General features: G+C 45.1%; 1 protein-coding gene across 2 annotated transcripts in view; it reads right to left on the minus strand.

The window, feature by feature from the left end:
• Positions 1-2303: 2303 nt before the first annotated feature.
• SPTBN2 (spectrin beta, non-erythrocytic 2) overlaps positions 2304-14047 on the minus strand; it is a 680775-nt gene continuing 669031 nt past the window's right edge. Inside the window, exon 36 of one of the 2 annotated variants that reach the window (XM_078660840.1) lies at positions 2304-4775. In XM_078660840.1, coding sequence (XP_078516966.1) covers positions 4545-4775 — 231 coding nt within the window. In that variant the 3' untranslated portion in view covers positions 2304-4544. The remainder of the gene's footprint in view (positions 4776-14047) is intronic. The other variant, XM_078660841.1, reaches the window with a different exon arrangement.

The raw sequence follows: 14047 nt of genomic DNA on the forward strand, positions 1-14047 counted from the left end.
GGATCCAAGTTGCACACGGAAAAGGAAAAAACTGATGTAGGCACGCTGGGGCGGGTCTTATGTGACCTCGCTGATGTCACGTGGGTGGACGTCGCCTGGGCAGAGTCGCGTGATGCCGTCCCACCCCCGGCGCACAGGGATGCTCTGGCAAAAGGTTTTCCGGATCCAGTCTCACGCCTGGGGGTAATTCTACGTGAAGGAATCTGCGGCTAGTAGTCTCTATCAGATACCAGTGTTCAAATGAAAGGGAGGCTAAGCCACTTGAATAACCATCAGCCTGTGAAGAATGAGAAGCTCTGTCAGAGAATTAAAAAGGCCAGGAAATGGAAGGGTAAATTTCCATGCTTCAATGAGGGCCCTCTGCATCCTTTCCTTAACACTCCTTAGTCTAACCCGCTGCAAAGAATCCCTGTGATACCCTGGTGTAGACCGATAATTCAAATTTGCTGTCTGGGCTTTCCCTTCAACCCACTGCCTTAGATACCATTTGAAAATAGAGCTTACAAAATGGATCCTAGAGTGGACATTGCCATATATGTCATGCTTCATACAACATCTACACACCCTGTACTGTACACACTTGTGACATTCATGTCCCACAAGGCTGGATGAAGGACCCAGTTGCAGAGGTCTTGCAGACTTTATTTAAACACAAGGGAGAAGTTGGTAGGCCAATCTCCTTAGCATGCAACCAGTCAAATAGTCTGTCCTACTAACATAACTCTACCACCACGCAGTCCTCTAAAGCCTGGTGCGCGGCAGTACTCATATTCATAAAAGAAGGGTGATCACATTGTGCCCTTCGGACCATAGTGCTAGGTCTTGTGTCTCAATCTGTATCATAAAAATACCTCCAGTACACATGCATGATCATTGTGCGTGTTGAGGCAGGGATCAAAATTCACAACAGCATGCTTTATTGAATCCAAGGCCTGGGTGTATGCTCACCAGAGCCATACAGGGGACCTTACTCTTATCCAACAATTTAATGTTAAGTATCGGTTACACTGCTGAATGTGGTAGGCAGCTAAAGCTGCTTGTAGTGAGACAACAATAAGTATACATATGTTAAGTATTAGTTTTGATGCTGTGTGTGACAGGCAGCTAAAGCGGCATATGGTGAGACCACAAATGAGGGTCTCCAATTGAGGGCCAACAGAGCTGTCACAGAAAACGGAGAATGGGGAACCTCCATTTTGTGCTGTAATCAGTGCCCTTGCATAATAAATACTCCATTTATACAGCACATAGAAACTCACACATATGTACAAGATTGACAGTACGCTTTCAATAGATACGCAGGACCCTGGATAGGGGCTAGATGGAATTCACTAAAGGGGGCTTCCCTTTTACGGGTAAATACTTAGAAGCACTGTCACCAACCTTCAGCCTCCGCAGAAATCAGTAATGAGGGACCACATATAGCTGGGGACAATCAAGGATAGCTTAGCACCCTACAAGGCAAACAATGAGAACAGATGGTGCAGGCCCCATTAGTCCTGGGATGTAACATTATTGGTGGAAAACCAACAGGGTAGGCCACAGCGTGGTACATCTGACACAGTGCAGGGACCTTCAACTTTGTAGTAGGAATGACCGCAGTATAACAAAGCCTAAACTACTGGCTATTTTAATACCAGTTTGCATTTTGAACTTTTAGAATCAACACATGCCAGCAGAATAGATCCAACATTATGTTATTGTCAGGATGGTGGGAATGGAACCAGAGGGTATGTGTTGAGGCCTAAACCGTAGGATCATCAAAGAGTTTTGAAAGCTAAGAATCTACTTCTTGAATACAAGAGCACACCAGCTCTAAACGGTGAAGGCTTGTGCTGAGAAGGACCGGTCAAATTTGTTGATCAGGCGAACTGGGGTATACCAGATGTAGTATTGTGTGTCTGGCCCTTGTTCGAGCCAGTGCATACCTCAATTGGATATGCCTCGCATGAATTAAAGCCTTGCACCGTATTCAGATATTCCCTGCATGAGCCAATAACTCATTACTCATTGTGACTAGCTTTGAACAGCAAATTATATTAACTCCTCCCTGCTGCGGAAGTTGAAGTAGCACTTACATCTTCTCAGTTTCAAGAGTGTGTGCTATATAACCTTTTTACTTCACTCATTCTACTGGTATGAATAAACCAGCTAGTAACGGAAATACACAGAGGAAGGAAAGAAAAAAAAATCAAAGTTAAAAATCATCCACTTCCAAAGAAAACCAGACTTCTGGGAGCAGAGTTTCATGCATGGTTGTGGACAATTAATGTCTGGGCAATAAAACACTGTTATGAAAACTGTTCTCTACACAGAGTCACTTTTATTTCAGAGTTTCTGTCAAAAAATAAACAGATGCCACTGCAAACACATTGATGATGCTTCTACTAGAGTACGCAAAACAGCCCGAACACGTCGATCTTTGTTAAAAGAAAGGACTAACCATTACTTGGACAAGAAATCTCTCTAGGCGTCAACTTATGCACAACTAGAAATAAAGGATGCATGTTGAAACCTATATGCATACCTTTAAGTTGGGGAAAGTCTGTATATGCATCTAATTGTTCAAACCCCTGTACAGCTGTCACACAGTATAAATGAAACTGACCCTTTTCCTTTCGGATTCACATTTTGTTGCCAAGACAAAGCGATCAATAGTGCATGTGCAGAAGAATGCTGCAGCTTCTGTGCAATACAAAGCCTCTTCTCTAGATCTGCCTTTTGGAGGACATATTGTTGATTTGAAAGACTTTTGTGACTAATCCATTGCATCCATGATCTCCCCTTTCCTTTCAATAAACTGTTCAAGTGCATGCTGGGCATCCCTCCAAAGAAGGCTCAACTGGAGGAAGACTCAGAGCAGATAGGGCACTGTTTTAACAATGGAGTTCTAGCAGAACCCCCCTGTGCCTCAAATTCTTTATTATTGTTGCTTCATCTGCAGTAGGCATAATATGCCCATATTTTTCACAGGATTATCAGCATTCGTTTCTGCTATATTAAAGACTTGATGCTTTCTTGCCTTTCAACACCAGACAAGGTTGTCAGGTTGACGACTACAGCAGATCATTAACACACTGCAAAGTGATACAATCTATTGTTTTCCCCTGCCTTGTGAGCTGTGTGGTCTCGTGCTGCCATCAACTGATGCCAAATTTGCACTTTCGCATTCCCATGGGATGCCTCTGGTTTATTTTAACTTCTTCTATTGGTCTACCTAGATTGTCGGATTAACCAATCACTCAGGATCATAGGTTCTTGAACTTTTAACCGTGAGCCTCCCCCAGAGCTATGACAAAATCCACATACGTGTTGGACTGTGCAATTCACAGTATCAATTGTGCAGGCTAAGAACTCATTGCTGCCTCTGCCCACAAACCTGTTGCAGAGTCCCAGTAATCCATTCATCACAGCTGTGAGGGTCAAAAAATTCTCCTCTGATACATGTTAGCAGGTGGCTCCCACTCTTCACATCAGGACAGTCCGTTTGAGTTTGCTGTAGTATATACCCTTCAGTGGAACGTACATCAGTCGCCCAGCTATGCTGAGTGCCAAGACACCTTAGTGTGCTTTGCGTACTAAGATGACTTGGCGGAGACAAATAAGTCCACTGTTCTGAAGAGTAAACGACAAGTAGATCAGTAACGACAAGAAGCAAACCCAAGATGCAGGAAATCAGCTGTACAAAGGGTCACCAGAAACATACATGCCTCAATCACAGAAGGATTTTTTTTTGCGTTTATATCACTTTGTGATTCTGACCTCTTGGGCAACAATTTGGCACCTTACACTCTGATAAACGAGCTTTGGAAGAAAGATCCTTGCCTACTATTCCCCTACTGAGTCTGATACTAATCCTACAAGGACTTTCAGATGATGGCTGAGAGGATCTGGAACGGAACCTGCCTGAGGCATTCTTTACAAACCCACCGCTTTGAATGCCACCTAGCCTCAGAACACAACTCTGCCTATCTTTGGTGAGGTGCACCCTGTGGATACTTCACGATTATTCTTTTAACAAGTAACTATGTTTAAAATGGAAACCCGATTCAGAAGACTTAAAAAATGAAGTAAAAACAATCAAAAAGCTTTAAAAAGCTTATTAAAACCAAAAATACAGAGACAGATAAAAACAGCATTAACCCCGGACAGTGAAAGAAGCAGCAAAATTTTGCAACATTACAAAATGCAAGTGCAGGTCGCACCATGCTTTTCACACATTTTAAACTTTCAATATCCCCTCCCCCCACCCCCCAAAAAATGGGATATTTCTTTCCCAGCCCTCAGTCTCAATCCCGACATCATAACGATGTCATCACAGCAGACGTCAAGTGCTGTCCTGGTCCACAAAACCGCATAGTCTCCGTTGTTTTTCACCTTCGATCTTTCAATTGGAGATATAGACATATATATATATATTTATATATAAAATGCAGAATTGACATAATCCCAAGTCCCTTCCATTAGTTCCATGGATTAAATAGTGTTAATATTTAGAATATATCTGCGTTTTCTGGAATGGTTTGTTGGGTCGTAATGAAGTCTTATTTCTTCTTGAAGAAGCTGAACCTCTTTTCTCTGTCTTTTTCTTTGCCATCCTTGTTGCGTAGTGTTACAGCTCCTTCTGTGCCACTGTTGGGTGATACTGGTGGCATGGTCATGGCACGGGTCATCCCTTTGGGGGTGATGGGCGATAAGTCATCTAGGTCCCCTTGTGGCGTTAATGGCGATGTGGTTGTGAGATTGATTGCTCTCATCCAGCTGCTCATCTCCGCCTGGAAAAAGGACGATGTTTGGTTAGCAAAAATGGAAGCCAATTGACAAGGTAAGCATGTAGCCCCTATAGAGATGGTTGAAGAGGTCAATTAAAGTATTTTGGTTACACACACCATGTTTTGAAAGCTTGTCGATAAAATGCAGCTAGTCTATTGCCTTCTGTGGTCTGTATGAGCAAAGCATACAGAAAACTATTTGGGCCTTAACAGCTGTGTGGGTAATGTACAGGCAAACCTTTTTTAATAAAATTTCACCCTGTTGCATTAAAACATGCCAACAAGCAAATCTATTCATGACGACCACAGCTTCCAGACATGTCAGTGTATACTGCAAGGGGTAAACCACCATGAGACAAACGTCGCAGTACACTCCTCACAAAGACCCAAACTGGCAAAAACAAATCTATAGTTATTTTTTCAAATGAACAGAATTTGAGGATCTTGGCTCATTTTAATTGGCATAAACGCACACCTCGTTTTCTGACACTAATTTGTAAGCTCTGGTAAGAACTACTAACCTCCCCCTACCTTCGAGTCCCAACAGGTACCAACTCAAGCGCACATGTGCAATTAGAAAATTAGAACCCTTCCAGGATGTTCAATTGAAACCCAAAATGCCCCCTACCAGGATACGAGATGATATCCAGTCATAATCTCTTGCACCTCAAACAAAAGATCAATTGCTCATATGGTAATAACATACGTCAAGGTGCAAATGTTTTCCTTATGCAGCATACCTCTTGTAAGCAGTGCTGCAAAGGTGGTCATGCAACAAAGAGAAACCCTCCTCACCACAGCATCTGGTTTCATATCCAAAAGCAGCTTTTATGTCAGTAAATTGCCTGAGCACCTTATGTTAATGTACTCAATGTTCCTAACTCTAGAATGCTAATAAATGTCTGTGTAGTTGCCTTGTGCCTTGTAAAGCCTACTCCTTTCTTTCCATTCAACTACAATAGTGATTAAGGCACTGCACAATCTATTTACATAAGTCAAGTTCAAGTGGATGACCAATTTCTGTGTTTGTGTCCTGTGTACAATTCTACTGACACAATCTTCGGCCTCTTCTGGGATGTCAGCCATGAAAAGTCTTAACGGCTAGCATCTGACACTTTGAGGGAAAAAACCAAAAAGATTTGGTGAACAAGAGCATGTGATACAAAACTAAGCAATTTTGGATTTGGCATCAGAACAAATCATTTCCTTAGATTTGATAATTGGGCCAAATACAAAAATGTTTTGGTGGTAGATCTTGTTGCCTCTATGACTTTGTTCACTCGATGTTCAAGTAGCCAATTTCCCGAATTTCAGGACCAACGCTGCCAAGTGTAGTGGTTAGGTTTAATCTTGCTGGGTGGGTACAGCCCAATCTCCATGAGTTTTATGAATGCTCTATCCATGCCAGTGCAAGTAGGATCATTGTCTTCCTTTAATTCTTAGTCTTTTGGATCAACTACAGCTCAAAGTAATCTTACTTCTACGACTCAAGTCCCTGTTGGGAATTGTACCGTGTTATGCTTTAAGGAACACGTTCCTTTCCATTAGCTAACGCCACAATGTTCAAGCTTCTCTTCCGACAACTATTTTGATTACGTTTCCGAAAATCTTGTACGCAGTTTAATGCAGATGACTACATTCTGTGAAAAAACAGGCTGGGGAGCAGATTTGCATTATTTAGAAATATTCGTAGGTAGTGTTGGTTTGTTTTTACAATCCAGCAGCAAAGGGAAAAAAACATTTTCTGCTGGAGCCCACTCTAGCACCTCTACTAGAAACTCTGTGGAGTAATAAAAGCCTCTGCTACAAAGTCATAATTTTAGGACGCCTTTATACAAGGCCAAAAAACACATCTGGCAAGGACAGAACTAAAGGACGCATCTCTGGTTTAATATGGAGATTCTGCTTTTCAATCAAACTATATAATGTTATAGTCTGGCCTGTGGGTACTTAAGGATAATTCTCCTCCATCCAGATCCCCTTCAAGCTATTGGGACGTTGTTAGTGTCATAACATAGCTTTATTTCGATATATTAATCATATCATAAAAAGCATTACAACACAATAAAAAATTTAAATATACAATGCATTTTAACAATCAAATCCACAATTAGGGCAATGCTAATTGGCCATTCCTTAAAATACCTATACATATAATTTAACAATAAAACAAACACAATAGTGTTGAGGGCAACTCATTTACGGGAAGAATCAAATAACAGCATAAGGGTATTTATAAGACCAATACAGTATGCATTTAAGGAAGACTCAGTTGCCTGGCAGATCTAATCCGCCATGCCCAACCTAGAAATTTTGCCAATCTTAAGATGCGCAAGGCCTCCAAGTGAGATCTAGTGCCAAGATTTCTACATAGAGGTTTCAGCCAAGTACGCCGCGGGGCTACATAGGCTGGACACTCAAACAATAGGTGGGCAACTGACTCATGCCTGTTTTCACAGAAAGGGCAATATGGTATAGTTTGCAACGGAGGCTTCCAGCTAGCTGTCAGCTGCCCTAGTGGCAGCAAGCCCACCCTAAATTTAAAATATAATGCCATGTCCCATGGTTTGTGGATCATGTCTAGGTACGGTTCTCTAACAGGGAGCTCCTTAACCATCAAAAATTCTATGGTTGATCTACAAAATCTAGGATTACTATTTCTCCCGTTTACCACCCAAGTCCAATATTGTTTCTTTAGGGTCTGTTTGGGGGGAGCAGTTCTATTATCCCAGGCATCTTCAAGGCCCAGGTCATAAAGAAGCCGCCTAACTTCGCTAAGCCAATGGACCTTATGCCAGCCAGATGTTGAGAGGAGTTCCCGTAAGCCTTCTGCATAGCTGGACAATTCTGGTACCCTCCATATTCGTGCCCACAGGAGAAGGGGACACAGCCTCGCCTGCTCGCTTATTGGGAGTGTGCCTGCGTCTAGTAAAAGTGGGAGGGAAGGAGTGCTATATGGAAGCCTCATGAGGTCTTTGTGGAATTTATTTTCTAGGCGCGTCAAGTAATCAACTTTCTGCACGCCCCACAATTCGGACCCATACAGAGCTGCGCTCACCGCCCTTGCCCTGTAAATATCTAGTACAGCACCTATTGGTTTGAGGGACGAGGCACGTTGTTCCTTCAGCAAGGCCCCTGTTACCCTCTTATGGGTCAAAAAGATCTTTTGGTGGTGGGACTTCCAGGTCATAGAATCACAGAGGCGGATACCTAGATAATCAAACTCTTTTACCCTTTCGAGCGGGACTGAGTCCAGGGTGGGGGGAATGACAGTTTTCTTTGGGAGGTTTAGGACCAGAAATTTAGTTTTACCCACATTAATTGCAAGACCCCTAGAATCACAGAATGTCTTGAAACTGGAGAGTAAAGATTGGAGGCCTATTGGAGTCTTTGAGATCAGGAGGGTGTCGTCCGCAAATAGGAGGGTAGGGATTTTCCTGCCAGCCAGGGAAGGTGCATCTGCTGGATGTTTAAGTAAATGCTCCACCACTCCATTGACATATAAAGAAAACAGAGTGGGGGCTAGCACACAACCCTGGCGGACACCCCTATTTACGGGAATACGTGGTGTTTTTTGGCCCTGCTCTCCCCACCTGATCTGTGCAAAATTACTCTCGTGAAACTTGATAAGCATGCTTAGTAGGTAAGAAGGGATGCCCAACCCCTCTAATACACTCCACAACTGGGCGCGTGGGACCAGGTCAAAGGCAGTCCGCAAATCTATGAATGCGAGATACAGACTGCCCTTGCCCAATACAACCACTTTCCAGTACAGCATTAATAAGCGGAATGTCTGTTCAATGGTCCCCATTCCAGATCTAAAACCAGCCTGGAAGTCTGACAGTACTTGATTTTCTTCAACCCACTGTAGGATCCTGCCTAAAACTACCTTACCAGCTACCTTCTGGGTGGAATCTAGTAAACTAATTGGACGGTAGTTAGCGGGGTCGTCCCGACATCCTTTTTTAAAAATCGGGACGACCTCCGCGCCCCTCCAAGAGTCGGGGAGACGTCCACCCATCAGTGCCGCATTCAGAAGTAGGGCAATAAGCTTGCTCCACACCTCCGAATTGGCCCGTATTAGATCCCCAGGAATGCCATCAGGTCCTGCAGCCTTATTAGGAACCAAGCACTTAATTGCTCCTTCAACTTCCCTGGTGGCAAAAAAGAGGTCCTCATCTAGGTAATCAACAGATACTCGGGGGAAGAGATCTGTCGATACATCTAGAGAGCCCACAGAAATGGAGTAAAGCTTGGAAAAATGAGCAAACCAAGCCTCCCCCGTGATGTTACATGTCAATAGAGAATTGGCGGGTTTATCCCTAGCTCTCAGCAATTTCCAAAAGGCCCTCGAGTCTTTCATGGAACTGGCCATCGTTAAATCCTCCCAATATTTAGTTTCATAGGCACCCCTAGCCATAGTCAAAACTTTTTTGTAATTCTTTCTAGCAAGACTAATGTGACCCGGTACCTTGGATTTTACTGCTAATATAAGTTCTCGTTTAGCAGCAGAATAGGTAGGGGAATACCATTTAGCTCTATTCTTCAAAGAACTCTATTCGTGGCCCTTGCTCTGCCCTGCGAGACAACGAACAGCTTACTAAGTGCTAAGGTTGTTCCTATAAACACATTGTAGACATCAGAATTGCTAGGTTCCAATAGATCTAACCGCAACTTCACAGTTGACATTATGGACTTTGCTTGGGCCATCCTCCCCTCATCTGCGGCCACTTTATTCCATTTTAACCGCCTGCCACAGTTCGAGGGGACTAATTCATGTGACGATTTCCATGTGTGTGGTGGCGAAGATGGGGTCGTGCCTTGCCATAGGGGAGTAAGGGTCAGGGCTAGTGGATTATGGTCACTATCGATAGTCGGTAGGACCTCCATATCTAAAAGATATGGCCAGAGCTTCTGATTCAACAATAAATAGTCAATTCGTGAAGTGAAGCCCACCCTATTATAAGTGTGTGCTCCCCTAGTGTCAGACTTGGATCTACCATTAGTCGCTCTGAGATCATATTCCATACAGAGGGCATTAATGTTTATGGCACTCTGGGTCCATTTTTTAATCGGGTTTAGAGAGAGCAAGGGAATACCTCTCTCGACATCATCCTCCCAAGTGTCTAATATGTCCTCACTAGCTAGTGGCTCAAAGCAACAATTGAGGTCTCCAGCCAATAAAACAAAAGAATCTGCATTGCAAGATCTGAGCTCCTCCTCAATTCCTGTTGAGGATAACAAGGAGGCACCACCCCTTGCCCCCCTTAGGTAGAGGTTAAACACTTCTAGCTTTTTCCCCCCTTGACATTGTACTGATAATCTCTGCAGATCAGGCGATTTTGTGGGTATTTGTCTAATGTTTAGCCCGAGTGTGATGCTGACCCAAATGAGAAGGCCGCCCGAAGGGCGACCTTTGCTACCAGGAGCTTTGGATGCAGGCACGAAGTAGGTTGTATAACCTACCCTGTGCCGGGGTTCCAGGCACCAGGTTTCTTGCAGAAGACAAATCCCGAAGGGGTCCACAAAAGTATTCCAGTCAGGAGTGTCGATCTTACGTGCAAGTCCTGCTACATTCCAGCTTAGGAGCCTCAACAGAGGATTACCTGCAACACTCAGCCCCAAGGGTGGGTCAGATACGGGGGTGTCTAAGGCAGAGCTAGATGTTCTTGGCCCATGTGACAACATAATAGAGTCAGCCACAACCCCAAATGAAGTTAAAGTGTCCTCCTCCTTAGTAGGATCAATTACCAGGGTGTCATGAGTGCCAACAACAGTAGTCCTTGCTCTAGTGGGCGATGTCACTAGATGCGACTTCATTGGGGTCAATGAGAGGATAACTACCTCATGCCCTGTTTCGTGAATTATTTTGATGTTGGGAATTTTTAGCGCCCCCCAGTCTTTCGGGCCATGCACAGTTTGTTGACCAAAAAGATAGGTGCTGTTTCTAACAGGTTTGGTCGACAATGGTGGAGGGTCAGGTACCAGAAGAGGCAGGGAGACCTTGGCATAAGATGAAAAACCAGCAGACATGAAAAGTCAATCTACCTCTTCGAGACACCCAAACCTATTGGATGTTGGGACACCAAGCCACCTTCCATTTGGGACTTGCCATTTATCTCTTGCCCCTCCGTGGGCTTGGTAACGTACCGAAGACCATTCCCTCCCATAATTTTGATTTGGGCGTGGGGGATAAAAGAATGTTAAAGGCCTAGGTACGATGGCTGAATCCTCCCCGAAAGTAGTCCACGAACATACATGGTGGGCCGTGTGTGGGTCCTCAAAGGACACAACTATACAGTCACCTGGACTAGATTTTCGCGAAGGGCCTACCCAAGGGACTCTACGTACCATCAGGATTCTACTTCTCCTTTCATTTGGAATCGGTCTATTCACATTGAGCCAGTGAATAACCTTGTTCTTCAAGGACCCGTGGCTTTCTTGATAGTTATTCTCTGCTTCCGGTACACCTGTCAGTACCACCACATATGGCTTTGCGTCTGGGGGAAGATCTATATAACCCCCACGAAAATCGCTCCCATTATGAGCGGCCTGAGATATTTGGCAATCAGCCTTGATTGCATTCAATTTTGGGGCAACTCCTGCTTTGGGATATGTGGTAGGTTGTGGGATAGGGTGCTTAGGTGACTTTGGTATGGGGGTGGAAGGTTTATGGTCATAGCCCTTTGTACGTGGTTTAGGTACTGGCCTGATTGGAGGTGGTGCTGGAGGAATAGCGTTGGGAATCGGTGGAGCTAAGTTGCCATCTATGATACCATTATTTCCCTGGCCCTGCAGACTAAGAGTTGCTAGTTCTAAAATACTCTTTTCCACCTCCAAGAGGTGGTTCTCAATACGTGAGAGTCTTAGGTCAAGGGGGGAATAGCAGCTTTTTTAGAGTTTCCCAAACTATTTTTATGAAGCCCACATCCTTCCCTTCCTGTTCATCTGAATGTATCCCAGTAGTCTCTGCTGTTGTATTTTCCTTGGAGATTCCCAGGGGTAAACTATCCTCATCTGCTCCTGGAGGCAACTGAACAGGAAAAACAGACCCACCTTCAACACTAGATACAAGGGGATTGCTAACATTGGATTGGTGAGCCATAGCAACTTTGGCCTTCTTACGCGAGTAGGCAGACATTATGTTGCGTTTCCTTTTATATGTTGTGCCCTTAGTGTTAGTACATAGGGAGTTATCATATGTCTCTGTAAGTTGTGGTGTATTGTCATGCAATTGACCGCGGTCTAGACCAGGGGTGACCACTGATGGGAACTGACTAGCGGGCTGGAGAGTGGAGCAGAGGGTTGGTGATAGAGCAGGGGGCGTATCTGAGGTGTGGTGGACGTCTGCATGCGTTACTATGCACCGCGGGTTGGCCACTCGCTCCGGAGTTATCGCAGCCGCTATGTGGCCCAGCGATGATTTTTTGGACTCAGTAATTATCTGGGATAATCTTCGAGCTGCGTCCAAATCTAGGGAAACACGTTTTTGCATTTTAGTAATTTCCTCGTCTATGGCAGTATTTGTCCTCGTGATAAAATCATCCAGGGTCCCCTTTTGCTTCAAGCTCCCTTTAGCAGCCCGACTGCGACTTACCCGTGTGCACATCTCCTACAACGCTACACAAAACAGTTAAAACAATATACACGGACAAATTAATAGAACGGGGGATACAAAGAGGACGAAAGGGGGGGGGGGGCCCAGACCAGACTCTCCAGGCCTCGGAGGGCCACAGAGGGCCCGCCCTTTGCCCGGGCTTAGCCCCGGGCGCTCCCGCGCGCTACCGCGCCGCGGTAAAAGTGACTTGTTAATAAAGGGCCAGTTTTACGAGGTGGAGTCCAGTTGGGCGGGGCAGTTGGGGAGAGCACGCCAGGTGGTTCAGGCGCTGAATTACCGGGACTCCTGGGAAAGCGAGTCCCGGTTTGATTGCTCGCAGCCCCTCTGTCCTTGCCCTCACCCACAGCAAACGGTGACAGACGATGCGGGACCCGCGAAGCGGGTACTGCGAGGTGTGAAGTCAAGTCACCCAGGAACAATCCTCACAGGCAGCAGGTCAGTTCGGAAAAGCGTCCCACGCAGTATCAAAAGCCCTTGTGCTTTAACGAGGTGGAGTCCAGTTGGGCGGGGCAGTTGGGGAGAGCACGCCAGGTGGTTCAGGCGCTGAATTACCGGGACTCCTGGGAAAGCGAGTCCCGGTTTGATTGCTCGCAGCCCCTCTGTCCTTGCCCTCGCCCACAGCAAACGGTGACAAACGATGCGGGACCCGCGAAGCGGGTACCGCAAGGTGTGAAGTCAAGTCACCCAGGAACAATCCTCACAGGCAGCAGGTCAGTTCGGAAAATCGTTGTTAGTATCCATTCCTGTGTATCCATAGTCTGACAGCTAAGTGTTCTAATTAAATCCTAATCATCTGAAGTTTGTAGCTTACAATTGTTTTTGAGAACTTAAACTCTCTTTCGGGCCAGCTAGGTCTTAACAGGGATGCGTACTTTGAGATCAACAATCAATGTTTCTTCATCTGCCTGCTCATCCGGGCTTTTAAAAACCACAGCAACTGACACATATTAGAAGGCCGATGACCCCCGTGAGCAAGAAGATCGGATTCTGGTGTTTGTGGAAAAACAAAATACTGACACTGCGCTGGATCCGGATGATCTCCTGTGAAGCAGAGTGTGTCTCCGACTGAGCTGATGGTGACACCTTGGTATAGACCGCATTTCAGTCCCAAGTCTGAGATAGGGCACGGAGGAGCATAGATTGCTATGGCAAGCCAGAGACACGGTTAACCTACTGGGGTCAGACAAACCGTAAGCATCAATGCAAGTAGCTGGAGGGACGGATTATGGACCCAGCTGTTGACAGCTTACCTCACATCTGTCACTATGGGATGTGTTGACATCTCATCAAGAGCTCATAGAGGTTCCAGCCCCCAGCTGATTCGCTTGCAGAGATGATCCAGCTACTACCTTATTTAAAGTCTTCCCTGTTTGCCCACTCTTGATGCCATTAACTAGCAACAAACACCGCAGGAAGAAAGAAAAGCAACAAGTGTCTCTATACGCCAGACTCTGCAGTGACTAAAAGAAGTAAAGGAGACATGACCTCACAACTCCCTGCGGAATCTAATTTGGCACAAGGCTGTGCTCTACAGCTGTGACTTAAGGGAAAAGCCAGGCTTAAATAACGTTTCAGTCAAGGAGGTGGAACAAAACATTCAAGAGACAGAGGCAGTGGAGGGACCAATTCAGGCACTGGAGGGATGGTACAATGAATG

Source organism: Lissotriton helveticus, chromosome 9 (assembly GCF_964261635.1).
Source record: "Lissotriton helveticus chromosome 9, aLisHel1.1, whole genome shotgun sequence".
In the NCBI taxonomy this organism is placed as follows: Eukaryota; Metazoa; Chordata; class Amphibia; order Caudata; family Salamandridae; genus Lissotriton; species Lissotriton helveticus.